The sequence below is a fragment of the Acomys minous genome, assembly GCF_964271855.1.
Source record: "Acomys minous genome assembly, chromosome: 4".
NCBI lineage: Eukaryota > Metazoa > Chordata > Mammalia > Rodentia > Muridae > Acomys > Acomys minous.
This window is the reverse complement of record NC_140486.1, coordinates 21,941,894-21,959,349: the sequence shown is the minus strand read 5'-3', so window position 1 is coordinate 21,959,349 and position 17,456 is coordinate 21,941,894. Positions and strand designations below refer to the sequence as shown.

Below are 17,456 nucleotides of genomic sequence, written 5' to 3'. Positions count from 1 at the left end.
GTGCAAAGCTGTTTAGACATCCAGGCTCCACAGCATCCTGGGGAACCTCCGTGTCCAAATGGCACACAAAGTGTATTCCTTCTAGCAGAATGTAAAGACAGGCCAGAGCTGGTGACAGTTGAGTGTTATGCTGTGACAGGAAGTTCTTGGAGCCGGGCAGGCTCTGAGAAGTACCAAGGATACTTTGGGGCTGTGGAGACTTCTTGGGTCCTGCACTCTCATGAACAAGCATTTACAGGTGTACGCACAGGGGGCTTGATCTTGCATTCTGAGAAGAGCACGTGGACACAGCTACAAATGTCTTACCAGCTTGAAACCCGTGTAAATTAGAGTGGGTTCTCTATTACCCAAAGAATCAGGGCATATGCGCCTCTGGCTCCAATGAACTGGTGTTTAATGCATCTCTTGAAAGGCTTTTGGCTCTAAGTTTGTAGCTCCGGCTCAGGGTTTGCTCCCAGCCCAGATTTAACATCTCATTAATCACCACTGCTCTCCTCACGTGCTGACAGATGCAGTCTCTTTGGACACAGAGAGAGCCTGGCTCTGCTCTGCTCTGGTGTATATGAAGCCAAACAGGTGTGCTGTCAGCTCCTGATGCGGGCTGGGTCAGCATGACAAGGGTGCAGCATGGCTGGCAAGCCACCCTTCTCCACCAATGGCCACCATCACTGGGCACTGGCCTTGGAGGAAAGGCAAGATTGCCTGCCTAAAGAACTTGCATCAGCTGTGGTACCCAGCAGGTCTTGCTGTGTCCCCTTCTAGTCTCGCTCTCCCAGGTGGCATTCTTACCCTTTCCAGTCAAGTGTGTTTCCCACGTGCTCCTCTGCAGCTCGCAATGGGCAGCTCACATCACTTCTTTCTTTTAAGCACTCCCTACTGATTTCCAGTCATGTAAAAGATGTGTTTAGCTTCTTTATTATCTCCCTGCACTTGGACAACACACTTCTTAGTCTCTCCATCTAGTCAGCGACTTCTTTGGAATTTTAGTTTAATGAGATTTCAGTGTTTTTAAAACAATGACAACATGGGGGCTGGAGAGATGGCTCAGAGGTTAAGGGTGCCACCTGCTCTTCCCGAGGTCCTGAGTTCAATTCCCAGCAACCACATGGTGGCTCACAACCATCTATAATGTGATCTGATGCCCTCTTCTGGCATGCAGGGGTACATGCAGGCAAAACAATGTATACATAATAAATATTAAAACAAAACAAAATAATGAACACTGTTCTCTTCTGAGCTTAGACATATACTTCGACCATTTATCTTCTGGAGGACCGCCCTTTTACTTCCTCAGACTTAAGATAACCCTAGTGTACATTTTTTTTGGGGGGGGGTTGCTATTGGTTTCAAATCTGTCCCATCTCCTTTTCTGTGGGCTATGTTTGACTTGGGTCAATGGATATTTTTATTTTGGTAGTCACCAGCACCAGCCATCCCCCAAAGTGTGGGTTCAAAATCCATCAGTCATGTTCTCTGAGCTGAAAGCAACAGTTCTGACTGTCTAGCTCACGGAGGTCTAGGATCTATGCAGTGATACCATCTTAGTCATGGTCACCATTGCTGTGATGAAACACCACGGCCAACAGCAGGTTGGGGCAGTAAAGAGTTTATTTGGCTTACACTTTCACATCCCAGTTCATCATCAAAGGAAGTCAGGACCAGAAATCAAACAGGGCATGAATCTGGGGCCGAAAACTGATGCAGAAGCCATGAAGGAGTGTTGCTTACTGGCTTGCTCAGTCTGCTTTTTTTTTTTTTAATAGAAACCAGGACCATGAACCCAGGGTGGTACCACTCATGATGGACTGGGCCTCCCCCACAACAATCACTAGTTATGAAAATACCCTACAGTCTTGCCTACAGCCCAATCTTATGGAGGCATTTTTTCTCAACTGAGGCTCCTTCATTTCTGATGACGCTAACTTGTGTCAAATTGACATAAAACTAGCCAGCACAGATACCCTCCCTCTTAGCTTACACATCTGAACTGGTCCACTATTTCTCAGTGCTTTCTGCATAGAGCTGGTAGCTGCTGCCTGCACCTCTTATCTCTGAGATACTTAATGTTTTCATGTTGTTTTTCCACTGTCAGTGTCCAGCCAGAAATTTTTCCTATCAAACCTTTTCTGTTCATCAGTTATATTTCTCCTTCTGGGCCTAAAGTTTGACCCATGCGACTCAGTTTCCTCAATGTTGTTACTAACTTATGCCCAGAGATGCTTTCCAATTTGAAAATCTCTTAAAATGTCTAAGGTGTTTGTATATCATAGTGATTTCATCTTGGGGAGGTTTTCCCAAACAGCCACGCCCAGCCTTCAGTCCCTACCCAGGCCTCATGTGTCCCTAGATAATTATGAATATAATCTGATACAGTTATAGATGACATCATGCCACACTGTCAGAAGGTTGGACACACCTAATGGAGTATTCTGACTTTTCCCATTAAGACTTTGTGTAGATGCCTCTTGAGGGGCACCCCTCCCCTCCACCATTCCTGCCTTCTCTTTTCTGATTTACTCTCTTCATTCAGCAGAGCCTGACAGCAGGTGGATTCCTGAAAAGGGCCACAGAATAAATTACTCTGGGCTCACACTTATGTAAAAGTGACTGTCAATACATAGGAGTGATGGTAGTTGAAATATGTAGTGAGGTTGGATAACTTTATGTTGTTCGAAGGCATCACTCTATTGTGCCCTATTCTTTCGTCTTCTGACAGCTCAATCCTAGTCTTTATATTTCATATGAATTTCTTTTTTATCCTCTCTGCAAAACTTTAGGATTTTTATTATTTACTTGTAGTGTGTTGCAATTTCATAATGCATTTATTACATGTGGGACTATGGCAGTCTTCAAAGGGCCCTTTTGATCTAGAAGCTTGCCCTCCAGTCTGGAGACGTTTCTGGATTCCTGTCTCTGACACCCACCCCCTGTTCCGTGTGGAATTCTTAGGTACTTCGATCTTGCTCTAACAGTTTCGTGTTTTCTTCCTAGCTTTCATTCCTTTAATATGTTTCACCTTCCTTAGTTTCACCTTCCAACTTTTGTGTCATGTCTTTAATTTCTTTTTTTTTCTTTTTTTTTCCTCCTTTATTAATTTATTCTTGTTACATCTCAATGGTTATCCCATCCCTTGTATCCTCCCATTCTTCCCTCCCTCCCAATTTTCCCTTATTCCCCTCCCCTATGACTGTTCCTGAGGGGGATTACCTCCCCCTCTATATGATCATAGGGTATCAAGTCTCTTCTTGGTAACCTGCTGTCCTTCCTCTGAGTGCCACCAGGTCTCCCCGTCCAGGGGACATGGTCAAAGGTGAGGCACCAGAGTATGTGAGAAAGTAATATCCCACTCTCCACTCTACTGTGGAAAGTGTTCTGTCCATTGGCTAGATCTGGGTAGGGGCTTAAGGTTTACCGCCTGTATTGTCCTTGGCTGGTGCCTTAGTTTGAGCGGGACCCCTGTGCCCAAATCTGCCTATCATAATGTTCTACTTGTAGGCTTCTAGGACCCTCTGGGTCCTTCTACTTTGCCTTTCTCCCATGCTTCTCTCATCTAGAGTCCCACTAGAATGTCCTCCCCTCTGTCGCAGTTTCCTGGTAAGTGAAGGCTTTCGTGGGACATGCCCGTTGGGCTAATATGCAGATATAAGTGAGTATATACCATTTGAGTCTTTCTGCTTCTGGGTTAACTCACTCATTATGATCATTTCTAGCTCAATCCATTTATCCACAAATTTCGGGAATTCCTTGTTTTTAATAGCTGAATAGTATGGAATACATGTCTTTAATTTCTAAGAACTCTTTATTCTCCTCTGTTCCTTTTTAGAAACAGGATGTTTCTGAATCATGTATGCTGTGCCTCTCTCCTCCCCAGGACTAAATGGTAGCTATTTTGAAGTGTTCTTTTCTATGTAAATCTGTGTTTACTCTAAGGCTCTTCTGAAGACTTCCCCTTTAATGTCTGAAGACACTTAGGTTCTACTCTAGCTTATTTATGATTTATTTTTTTCCATTAACTTTTAATTTGTTCATTTTACATTCTGATTGTAGTCCCCTCCCATGTCCCTTCCCAGCCCTACCTGCCCTGCCTCATCCCCTCTTCTCCTCCACCTTCTCCCTCCCCTATTCCTCAGAGAGGGGGAATCCTCCTCTCTTATCATCTGACCCCAGCCTACAAAGTCTCATCTAGACTGCCTGCATCCTCTTGCTCTGTGGCCTGACAAGGCTGTCCCACCAGGGGGAAGTGAGCAACAAGTGGGCACCAGAGTCTGTGTCAGAGGTAGCTCCTACTCCCCAGATTATGGGACCCACAAGGAGACTATGTTGCCTATCGACAACATCTGAGCAGGGGGTCTAGGGCCTCACCATACATGGTCCTTAGTTGGTACATCAGTCTCTGCAGCACTCCCTTTCTCCCCTCCCCCAAAGCCCAGATTTGTTGGCTCCGTTGGTCTCCTTGTGGAGCTCCTGTCTCCTCCAGGTCCTTCTATCCCTCAACTCTTCCATAAGACTCCCTGTGCTCCACCCCCAGGTTTGGCTGTGAGTCTCAGCATCTGCTTCGATCCCCTGCTGGGTGGAGTCTTTCAGAGGACCTCTACTTATGACTGACACCTCAGCAGCAGCTCTTTGTATATGGGATTGTGTCACATATAGGCTTCACTATAAGTGACCTGGCTAGAATATTTCTGTCATGCGTTTTGCATGAGACATCTGGTATACCCAAAGACAACACTTTGAAATCTTAGCCTGAGACTAAGTCACTGGAACTCAAATGAACAGAGAAGACTGGGTGTTTGAACAGGCAATGTGTGACTATGAGCAACGTCACACATTGTTTTAAGTATTGGACTCTTATGGTCAGGTGACTGTGTCCAAAGCCTGTGCTTCACCTTCTCAGAAGAACCATCTTGGCTCTTCTTGCCTTGCCATGCCAGGGTTAGCGGTCTGTCTGTACGATACAGAATAAGATCTGGGAGGCCAGCCTCTTTCACTTGTAGGCAATTCTTCTTTTTCTGTTTTTGTGTGTTTGTATATACATGTGTGTGGAGGCCAATGATCAATGCTGGAGGTCTTTCTTGGTCACACTCCATCTCACTTATAGAGAGGGAGGTCTCTCGCTGAGCCTGGAGGTTCCTCAAGCCTGGTAAACTTGCTGGCCAGTGACCCATTCATTTATCTCTGTCCCTGCAGACACTGGGTTACAGACATATGCCTCCTGGCATTTTAATGTGGACATTGGGAATTTGAACTCAGGTTCTCATACTTATTTCTCCCATCCCCTTCTTGTTTGGTTACTTTTTTTTTTCTTTTTGGTAGGAAAGGGTTTATTTCAGCTTACAGTTTTATACCACTGTCCATTACTGAAGGAAGTCAGGATAGGAGCGCTCCAACATGGCAGGAATGGGAGACAAGAGCTGATGCAGAGGCCATGGAGTGCTGCCTACAGGGCTGCTCCCGTGGCTTTTGTAGTGATCTTGACTGTTTTGGTATGACGTCAGTTGTCCTTGGCTTGTCCTGGTCCTTGCTAAGGCTTCACTGTCCCCATTTTGCTAAGCTTCTCCCCACTCCCTGGTCTGTTCTCTAGCTTCCAGTATCCTGCTGCTGAGATCTGCTCTTTTCTTTTTCTTTTTTCTTTTTTTTTTCCTTTTGCTCTTGAGGGTTTATGTCTTTTCCATTTTGTAGGTTTCTGAAGGGAGCAAAGGTAATGAATTGATTCAGCTCTTTATTTTTTGGTGCTCGCTTTCCAAGTCCCACCCACTTTCTGTCATGCAGCTTCTATCTTTAAATTTTATCAACTTTCTGTTGTCTCGGTTCTGTTTCTCTTGGCGTTATTCTAATTCAGACTCGGAGTCTCTCGTGTAAACAGTATCTTCCCCAAGGTCCTTCACCTTCAAATCCACTGTATATAATGCTGCTGGGTCATCCTTACAAAGGTGGAGCTCTGTGTGGGTCAGCTCTTGCTCAACTAACCCAGGCTTTTTATATATGTAGAGAGTCTCTAATTGGAAAACCTCATACACTCTAAGTGCCATAATGTTTTTGGATTTTGGAGCTTTTCAGATTTATAGATTAGGGATGCTTACACAGCAGGGTCTGCACAAATATTCTCCAGTCCAAAGTCTCTGACATATGAGGCATTTATAGCCCTGAGCATTTCAGATGGGAGATCCTCAGCCTGCAGCCATTAGCACTAAACCACTGCTCAGTCTTGCATTTGAGGTCTGGCATAATAGCCCTTGAGACTTCCAACTTTCAGAGTCATTTATGAAGTTTTTGTTTGTTTTTTTGGTGTTTTCAAGACAGGGTTTCTCTGTGTAGCCCTGGCTGTTCTGGAACTCTTGTTGTAGACCAGGCTGGCATTGAGCTCACAGGATCCACCTACCTCTGTCTCCTGAGTTCTGGGATCAAAAGTGTGCACCTCCCCACACCCAGCCATTTTTAAGTTCTTAGAATTTAAAAGACTAAACTCTCTCTTTGTCCGGTGTCACAGTCATATCTCTTACAGCCACACAAGTTTTCACCTCTAAGTAAGTCCAGTCAGCTCATTCACACTTATGCCCAGTGCTATACAATTGATAATCTAAACAGTTTTCGAGTGACCTTGCCAATGCCAAGTCTTTCTTGACGCTCAGTACAGTCTAGTTTATGTCATCACTACCCCCACAAGGCTCTTATTCTCTTTCAGTCACATGTTCTGCCATGCTTACTGAGCAGCCATCTTCCCCCACCTGCTCAACTTGAACATTCACAGTGTGATCTTAGGGATTTTGTTGTTTTTTGCACATGGTCTTAGCTTAGTTTTTCTATCCCAGATTCTCCAGTGCTGGGATTACAAGTATAAGCCACTATCCTCAGCTTCATCTCAAGGTCTTGAAGTTTCGATTTCTTCTCTTATAAAATATTGGTAACAAAAATATTAATACACCACAGTGTTTTCATAGTGAGATTAAATGCCTCTTGAGGGAGCGTGTCTGACTAGGAGACATTTTCTCTACTTCTCTTGTTTCTTGCTTTTAGTCCTTTCTACTGTTTGGCCACTCATCAGGGGACAATATCCACGGGAAGAAACAGTGTGGTTCCCTCTCCAGCTGATGCTCAATTCACCACTGCTTAGCCAGAATAAATCTGACCAATCATCCTGCTACCTCACTTAAGATAGGAGTCAGCAAGCATTTTCTGGGAAGGGGCAGACCTTGGGTTTACAGTCCTCGCTTGCAGCTACTCAACCTTACGATTACCATGAAAAGAGGCTACAGGCAGAACGTAAGAGAATGGCTAGGTCTGGGTTTCTACAAAAGTTCATTTGCAGAGTTAGGTGGCCAGACTGGCCCATAGGCTGCAGCTCAGTGTCCTGGACTTAGAGTACTAAATGAAGTAGCCTAACACCTGTGTTTTCTGTCAGCGGCAGGTTAGTTTAGACATTCTAGTCCTCTATTGCTCTCTGTGAGAAGGCAGCTTGGCTGGGCCACATACTCAAATAGTTGGTCTGGCGAATACATATGTCTCAAGAGATTGTATGTATTGTGTGAGTCAGTGTTCAATATATACAATTCTCCATGAATTAGTAGTGTCCTCCCTTCGCTAAAGTGTAAGGACCAGACAAACACCATTTTGAAAAAGAAACTCCAGTTTGTGTTAAACCTGACCAAGGCCTGAACCCAGATTCCAGGAAACCCACAAACTAGTCTAAACAGAAAAATATTCTCTAGCAACACAATCACCTCACCTTGGGAAAGTCTAAATATACTCTCTGCTGGTCAATCTGATCAGCAGGTGGTCTGGCACATAGCAACAACCAATTAGGAGAAGCCAGGCCAAAGTTACTAATGCCCCCATGACTGCTTCAACCAATCTTTTCTATAGGCCAACTTGCCCCTATACCTATTACCCAAGCTGCCCTGCTTGCAGCTTTTCTGCCCAAATGCCATCCAATAATATACCGTAAAAATCCACTTATTTGTCTAAAACCTTTAAAAACCCCTCTCAATTGAGACTCGAGGCCACTGCCCTGCATCTTCCATGTCAGTGCATTGGAGGTGTGGCCCGCGTTTGAACCTGCAATAAAGACATCCTTACAATTGCATTTGGACTTGGCTCTTGAGTGGTCTGTTTGGGGAGTCTCTCAAAATTTGGGCATTAGAAAGGAGGTTAATCTTTTTTATATTAAGCCTTCCTAAGTTGTATGAGGCTGACCTGAACCATGAGTATATTCTGCTTTATTCAAATTTGACTTAAAGATTAATCTCATCCTAGAAATACACAGAAAGGGAGCTGTTGCACTAACAGAGTCTACCACATTTCCTGAGTACTCCCCTGTCTAGCCAACTTGAAGATTCTCTCTGTGATCTTAGTGCTGCTGTTTCTGTGGCTTCATGTTCTGCTAGCCCAACTGCCTCAACTTCAAGTGGAACATGCTCCCTCTAAGAAAGAGAAGAGTGATTCCATTGGTCTCCTGCTGGGGCCCTGGCTTCCTCATGCCTATGCCCAGGCAAAGAAAGAAGTCATTGTGACCCATAGTCAACTGATTCTAAACACCAAGGAGAAATTGTTCTGTTATTCTGCATAAGCTGAGCAAGTGTGTGTGTAATACAAGGGGCCCTTGGTTGCCTCTCAGTGTTATTAATACCATGATTAAAGTCAACAGAAAACTATGTCAGTTCAGGTAGGATCAATATTGTAGATGCTTTAGGAATGAGGATTGGGGTCACCTGACCATGTAATGAGACCTGTGAGTAGGTGAAGTGAGGTGTTTATTAGGGTAAAAGCAATAGGAATGAAAGGTATGACCATGGGGCCAGTAATGAAAATGAGGTCTACACTTGTCCTGGATGTTCATTTCTTCTCTTATGAATATCCTTAAACATCTATGTGCAGCTGTCTTTATTCCCTTTCATACTGTTCATATTGCCTTCATATTGTAGCATTTAAGGATTACTGACTTTAACACCACAGTGTTTGAATTACACAAGATCAAGGAGAAATTTTAGCATTACTTTGTATGCTCCTCAGGGAAATGTTTAGGCTATTTTTACACAATATCATTGTGTCATATGTCATGGCCTTGTTGCTTGAAAATCAGATACCAGAATACCCCATCAAATATTTATTCTACAATGTTTCTGTGTGGACTGTTTTGTTTTGGAGACAGGGTCTTACACTGTAGCCCAGGAATTCAATCTGTAGCCCAGGTGCCTTGGTGCAATCCTCTTGCCCATGACCTTCATGCCTAACTCATTTTCTGTGTATTTTTAGGAGCAGATTAACATTTAGACTAGGTGAACTCTGAATAAATCAGATTAAACTCCATGTTGAAGGTCAGCCATGCCCAGCTGTTGGAAGGCTGACCAATCTTATTGAATAGGGATGGTGCCAGTAACTTGCCTTCGGATTTGAACCATAACATGAAGCCAGCGACTCTCACTAGACATTTAGGCTTGCAGCTCTACATGCTCACAAGTCAGTCTTGCAGGAGACAAATTAACTACACTCAATTTCTAGACGTACGTACGTCTGGACACACATACACTTATTAGCCTCGTGTCTAGTCTCAAGTCCTGTATGTGCGCTCTGCATTTCTTATCTGCTCTCCCTCCCTTTTTGAGCCATGGTCTCTCTTTGTAGTCTAGACGGGGCTTGGAATTCACTCTGCAGCCCAGGTTTGCCTAGAACTCTTTTTTAAGACAGAAGGTTCAATTTTATTTGTTTTCTAATTCTGTATCTACATATGCGTATCTGTATGGGAAATGTGCATGTGAATTCAGGGGCCCACAGGGACCACAAGTGGATATATGACCCCCTGCAGCTGGAGTTAGAGGTGATGCTGAGCTGTCAGATGTGGCTGCTGGGAACAAAACTCAGGTCCTGTGAAAAAGCAGTCCACACTTTTAACCCCTGACCCACCTCTCCAGGCCCAGCTCTTAAGCTTTTGGTCCTCCTGTCATTTATCTCCCGAGTGCTGGGATAACAGACTGTGCCACCAGCCTCGGCTTTACTTTTCATTCTCGAATGACAGAAACCTCTACGAATGGTATCATTAGTAAAGAAAACAAATAATCACCATGTTATTCCCTTAGATTAAAATAAATAAACATTAAGTGCTGTTCTAGTGGAAAGCAATAGAGCAAAGAGTTAGTTATATACAGCTATGTTAGGGCCTACTGTCTCTGCGCATATGCTGTCCTTGGTGTCACTAATCATAGGCACTGTTGTTTTTAAGGTGAGGGAGGTTAGATTTTGGTCAAGGCATTTGAAACTGTAATACTTAACATTTAAAAGAAATGCCAACTCTATAGCATCCATGTGTTTTTAATTAGGTTAAACATAATCTTAATTTAAAAATCTTAAGTTGATAGGCCTAAACCTAATTTTCTTTGCTCTTTGCCAAGCTGAAACGGAAATGATACAGCTGGTGACCGAGAAGAGCTGTAATGTCACGAACTCTTCCGGCTTTCATGGTTATTCCTTCTACCTGGTTCTCAGCCATAGACTCAACTGGCTCAAAGCTCCTCAGTTTAGAGAGATTTATAGACACATGGAGAAGTGTGTGTGGATCTGTCTCTTGACAGCCTTCCCATGACTGTCCCTACAGGTTAGCAATTCTTCCATCCTTCTGTAGGAAGTCACCGGAAAGAGGGAGCTATCCAGAGAATTCAAGATGATAGAGACATTTGGTTCCATGAGATAATGCAACAGAATTAGCTTGTCTGGGCTCCTAGGCCTCTAGAGCAGCAGTTCTCAACCTGTGGGTCACGACCCCTGTGGAGGGTCAAATGACCCTTTCATGGATACTGCCTAAGATCATTGGAAATATCAAATGTTTACAGTATAACTAATAATACTAGAAAAATTACAGTTATGAAGCAGCAATGAAAATAATTTTATGGCTGGGGGTCACCACAACATGAGGAACTATATTAAAGGGTTGCAGCATTAGCAAGGTTGAAAAGCACTGCTCTAGAAAGAGACAGCTTCTAGAGTAACAATGAAGAAGGCTATTTCATATGCCTTACTCCCTGTCCCCACCCCAGCCCAAGCAAATTAACCCATGGCTCTTCAGACAGTCTTCCATGTCAATACACTGGAATATTTTGCAGCATTTCTCTCCTACCTAAGCCCTGGGCAGCCTTCCTTGATTGATGACTTGGCTCTAGTCTCTCTGTCCTGAGCCTGCCTCTGTCCATTGATGCTTTGTGTTGTGTCCCTTGTGAATGTCTCTGTACTAAAATGTCTTTATGGTCCTTATTGAAGTTTTTTTCCATTAATTTCATCCATCTATCCATCCATTCATTCATTAATGAAGTTAACAAAAGCTAAGCAGTTAATGAAAATTAATAATTAATGAAATAAATTATTTTCATTAATTTATTATTGATTACAGCCCCCTCTCTCTTCTCCTATTCTTACCCTCACACCTTCCTCACCCATTCCCCCCTCCCATTCTCCTCAGAGAAAAGGCCACCCCCCATGGGTACCAATCCACCCTGGTACATTATGTTGCAGTAGGACTAAATGCATCCTCTCCCAATGAAGCCAGTAACCACCATTCATCAAGTATTTTATAAGAATCAGCCCATGGCTTAAGTACTTTAAATATGGAAAAATTCTTTAAAGGCTGGTATGACTTGATAGCAAACCTAAGTGTAAAAACCAAGGCTTAGAAAGTAATTTGCCCAAGGTTCTATCAAGTAGCATGCAAAAACACAATTAAAACTTGTTCATAGTGTTCAGCGTGATTCACTCTGTCTCTTTGCTCCAAAGCATGTGCCTGGACGGTCAGCCAATGACCGAAACCTTTCTGGTTTTAGGGCTGGACTGTGTATTTGGTTGGCATCGCTGGAAGTCCTCTAATAGGGCTTGATGTTTCGTGCAGGAGAGCAGGCAGAGTGTTCAGGGAGAGGACATGTTATATCTCATGCCTGTGATGCTGGAGAAGGGGGTTACAGCTTGCTGAGCACGGACCCCAAGTCTGAGCATGCCAGTGACTCACACAGAGCACACAACATAGAATCCAATTACTGGAGGAGAGAATTACAATTACATCCATAACTAGACATATATATGTGTAGTTAACCCACATTCCACATGCACCCAAACTTTGTAGACTCCATTCCTCAGTCACGGAAAGAGGGAGGATGTGAAATCATCTGTTAAATTACATACCTTCTGGAATACACTGTCCAAGAACAAATTTATATCCTTTGCAGCATTTTTTCCTAAGAGACAAACAAAAACCATCTTAGATGTGATGTTAGTTTGAAAATAAGGTTATTCATAGTTACTAATACTGAATAAAGCAACATCTTCAAAAAAAAAAAGACATAAAGGCGGAACATGTTTAAACGAATCTGAGGTTAAAATGAAAAATATTAAAATCAGATGACCGCATCTTCTAACTATCAGGATCTGCCATGTACTATATAAAACCAACCCTCTGGGTCCTATGAAGTAGATAAATTGCCTCTGGAGAGCAATATAGTTTTCGTGTATACAAGGAGGACCACAGACAAGGTTAGATGACTCTTGAGCTATTGCCTACCACAGCCCCTCTTCCACTTTACATCTAATCAACTAAGTTGCCTGTTCAAGGAAAGCCAGTACATTCTGAATGAGTATAAGATTCAGTGTTGCTAATAGATGCCTATACAAATGTGACATCCCCCCCCCACCCCCCCCCCGTAAAGAATCTGTCAGGGACTCAACTCCCAGATGTCAGAACAATCAGACTTCAAATAGCTGCTTATCTATGGCTTAAAGATGTAATGGAAAAAAAAAAACAGCTGTAATCAATTTAAAAATCACAACAACAACAACAACAACAAAAAATTTAGCAAAGAAACAGAAACTCTTATGACTAGAAATTCTAGATCTAGCCAGATGGCTCAGTGGGTTAAAGCATTTGACGCACAAGCCTGAAGATCTGAGTTCGATTCTTGAATTCCACTGTTGAAGGAGAGAACTGACTCCTGAAAGTTGTCCTTTGACCTCTATATGTGTGATACGTTATGTGACCTCTCCTCCCCTCTTAAATAATAATAAATAAAAGAAAATCATACAAAATGAAATTATAAAACTATAAAATGTATCTAAATATTAAAAAGAAATTCACAAAAGAACTATAATAGAGATATTTAATGTTCAGCTTTAAAGCACTGTCTTGGTAATTCAGCTTTGAGACACCACAGATAGGTTGCCAGAAGAAAAGAACAAATGCAGCCTCCTGCCCTGCAACACCGCTTCCCTTGCCAGGTATCTGAATGGAGCCACTGGTACAAGTCCTGATGGGCTGGAACTCTCTGAGGAGCTTATTGACCCATTTTTCCATTTAGTAGTAATCCTCAAATATTGGGGGAAACTGATGTCCAACTAAACATCTCTCCACCAAGTGAAGCTTCCAGTACTGGGAAGGAGTTACATTTACTTAAGTTTTTGGCCAAAGAAGTCCCATGGGAACCTCCAAAAATCCCAGGTTCTCACCGAGGCAATTGTTTGCTCTCCAGGAACTGACAAGAAGGCCCTACTGCTGAAGACAAAACCTACACAACTCATTGAACACAGATAAGTCCAACTGGTACCTTCCTAGAACCTTTACCTCTCTTGAGGTTCATGGTACTGAAAGGTACAGCTATCACAGGATGAAGATAACCACCATTCTACAATGGTGACCTGTCTACAATACATGTTGGTAAAAATAATGGCAAAATCTTGTGGGAGTAACCAACCAGTATTTGACATCAGGGCCACTCCATGAGATGGAACACATAACCATTGTTGCTTATGTGGCCAAGAACATGAAACTTCAACAGCCAGGAACCCACGGGAAACCACACACTACTGTTCTGCTAAATAAAGCAATAAAATGACTCCCAACAGCATTCTGCTATACTCATCGATCCGTGCCTTGTTCAGCCCTGTCAGAGAAGCTTCTTCCTGCAGCAGATGGAAACAGATACAGAGACCTACAGTTGGACAATGGGCAGAGAGTGAAAGACCAATCCTAAATGGGGTGTCTCCATCAACTGTTTCTCCTCAGGCCTCAGGGAACCCTGTGGAAGAGGATGTGGAAAGAACATGCGAGCCAAATGGGATGGAGGACACCAAGGAACCAAGGCTTTCTAGACACAACAGCGTTTGGTGCACATATGAACTCACAGTGACCTTGGCAGCATGCACATGGGTCTGAACCACATGGGATGCTAGAGCTGAAAAGATAAATGGACATATGCCCATACCCCAACTCAAAAGCTATCTCTAATTTATGGCCACTTGCAAATGAAACATTAGTTTTCTCTGGGGGAAACAAACTACTCTTATGCGTAGACCCAATGTCCAGCAGGAGATGGATGACAGAAAACAAACTCCATGGAGGTCCTCTGCCTCATAATGCTGTCAGAGATTTTCATTTTTTTCTTTTTACTTTTTAATGCTACAGGCCTTTGTATGTATATTATGGCTTCTGTTGGAATTTTTTTGGGGGTGGGATTCCTTAGTGTGCAAACCCATGCGCCTCTATATCTATATGCACTTCTTGCGCTTTTTCTTTGGCTCTTTTTCTTGTTTAGTTGCTTTGCCATTTTCTGATTTGTTTGACTTTTATTTGTCTTATTTTATTTTTTTATGATTTTTTTTAGAAGCTCGTTTTCTAATGAGAGACAGAAAGGGCATTGTTCTGGATAGGAAGGGAGGTGGAAGGAGGGAGGAACTGGGAGAGGTGGGAGGGCAGGAAGTCATAACCAGAATAATTGTTATGAATATGAACATGTTAATAAATGAAAAACTTATTTTCAATAAAAGGAAAATAAGGATGTACAGTCTATAAATTTGGTTAAAATCAACACACATGACTTGTCTGCCAAGTAAATTACTGTTTGTGTGGGAAGCTTTAGTAATCTCTTCTAAAAACAGAAGATTTACAAAATGTTAGTAGGTGCCTACTATGTCAATATTTATGAAATGTATTAAAAGTCATACAAAGTCATGTAAGAGAATCTCAAGTTGGGCTGGGTACATCCTGCAGCATCCCTCACAGGGAGGCCAGCTGTGGTGGCAGTCTCACTTCAGAAGCACACCTGTGAGCTGCCATGGTGAAGACAAATGCTGGGCTAGAGTTTAAGAGCGCCGGCTGCTCTTCCAGAGGACCCAGGTTTGATTCTCAGCATCCACAGAGCAACTCACAATCAGCTATAACTCCACTTTCAGGGGATCCATACCCTTTTCCGGCCTCTAAAGGCACCAAGCATTCACCATTCACATGATGCACAGATGCAGGCAAAACACACACACACACACACACACACACACACACACACACACACACACACACACACAAACAGTGTCAGGATACTCTTGAAACACATCTGAACCAAAAGAGAAATGTTCACCTTCTCTATTCATATTTTTTTCCTGCCTGTCTTGTTCTCCCAAAACAGATGAACTTAACTCCTTCTTTAATTGATTTTATTAGAAGGAAACCATCTACCAACTCAGTGAGCAAGCAACTTTTTCAGCTGACTAGCTTTCATGTGGATCCTCCTATCAGAACCATGCATTGAGAGCTTGGCACTATAAGTAGGCATTTCCCCCCCCCCCCCTCATGGTGAGGTGATGTGACTATGTCTTTGTTTTTGTGCGAGTGGCCCTGAAAAGTGTTGAATCCCTACCCTGACACAATACTAATAAGTAGGCTTGGGATAGCCCTCTCCCCACTATCTAAGCAGTTCCATTAAGGTTAACAGGCTACCCCCATGTTTGGGCAGCATGACGACCATTGACTCAGGAGGGCTTGAGGACTACTTACTCAGATGGTAACTGCCACCTGCCATGATGCAGTGGAGCCTATATGAGAGGGGCTTACATCGAGGCTCTTTCATTAAGGGAAGTGGCGCTTTATGTAAACAGCAAATGGCCACTGTGCCAGAAGTGTTCCACAGTGACAATTTACAGCATCAGTCTGAATGACATAATTAGGCATAATTTCCCAACATCTCCAACTGAGCTATCTCACTCCAAAGGAAGCCCATGTGGAGCACATTAGCGGTGATGACTAGAGTTTCCACCTTGACATTTCTACGGAACTGAAGCCTGGCCTAGTTTTTCACAGTTTAGAAAACAGTCCGAGCTGCCTGCAACTGAAAGGAGCAGTTCGTTACACCTTTATGGTTATGACCTACTGAGGTACTTGTGGCTATTCTCTAGAATGTTCTGAGAGGAAGAGCAGAGCTCTGGCTGCTTTGACACTCAAGTGATCTACGGGAAGGTTGAATAGAAAGACATACGTTCTTGATACTTAACTCTAACGTCATCCAAGTATGAGGTTCTTTCTACTTCTATGTAAGTGCTAAGGCTTAGGCGCAGCTCCTGACACATTCCAAGACACACAATCGTAATAAATGGTACCATTCTCTCTGTCTCTGTCTCTCTCTGTTTCTCTCTCTCTCTTTCCCCCTCCCCTCTCTCTGTCTCTCTCTCTGTCTCTCTCTTTCTTTCTTTATCTCTCTCTTTCCCCCTCCCCTCTCTCTGTTTCTCTCTCTCTGTCTCTCTCTTTCTTTCTTTATCTCTCTCTTTCCCCCTCCTCCCCTCTCTGTTTCTCTCCCTCTCTCTCTCACTCTCTGTCTCTCCATTCAATACATTACACTCAGGTACTGTCCATGTTTTAAGCATTTCAAAGGCTCTAGGCTGTGAAAACATTTTTTTTCCTGGTTCCACTATTCTTTTGAGAGTGGGGAAAGGATGGGGGAAAAAGGGGGGTTGGTTTTGTGTGTGCACACATGCATGGAGGCTAGATGGCACTAAGTGTCTCCCTTGGCTGATTTCCATGCTAGTCACATATGCATGTATTTCCTCATAGATAGGTTCTTACCGAACTTGGAGCTCATGGGCTGAGCTGACAGGCTGGCCATTGCCCTCCAGGAACCTTCATGTGTCTACCCTGTCGTGCTAGGGTGACAGATGCACTCGGGTGACAAACGCACACTGTGGTGTGAAGCTTCTTCTTGGCTAACTTTTTACAAGATGAAATGACAGCCAGAGTGATTTGATGTGTTTCAAAAAACCCCAAAGAGGCTCTGAGTTGCAGGCTGGGTGCACATCACTTAAATTGGCTTAATTAGGAACTAACATGTACTTTGAGTTTTTCTCAATTGCGCCATTGTGCTCAGCTCTCTGTTCCAGCAAAGAGGTGCTCAGATGTGAGGCCACCTTTCTACTTTCCCCACAGTTCCTGGGAACACATCATTACTTTGCATGTTAAATACCCACCAACCACAGATTGTCATCTAAAAATAAATGAAACGTTCTCATCTATAGGAAAATAAACGCCGGCTACATACATCAAACCACGCCAAAGATTTCTTACAACATAATTTACACGTACTGAAGTTGAGATAGCCCAAGTGAAATCTTGTCATGCAAGCAAGGCACTTGTTAGACTGAACGCCAAACACTGCTGTGCAATTTTTATCTTT

General features: G+C 43.2%; 1 protein-coding gene across 2 annotated transcripts in view; it reads right to left on the bottom strand.

The window, feature by feature from the left end:
• CCBE1 (collagen and calcium binding EGF domains 1) overlaps window positions 1-17,456 on the bottom strand; it is a 238,227-nt gene that overhangs the window by 26,041 nt on the left and 194,730 nt on the right. For both annotated transcript variants that reach the window (XM_084779950.1, XM_084779951.1), the window contains exon 3: window positions 12,157-12,209. In XM_084779950.1, the coding sequence (XP_084636076.1) occupies window positions 12,157-12,209 (53 nt within the window). The remainder of the gene's footprint in view (window positions 1-12,156; window positions 12,210-17,456) is intronic.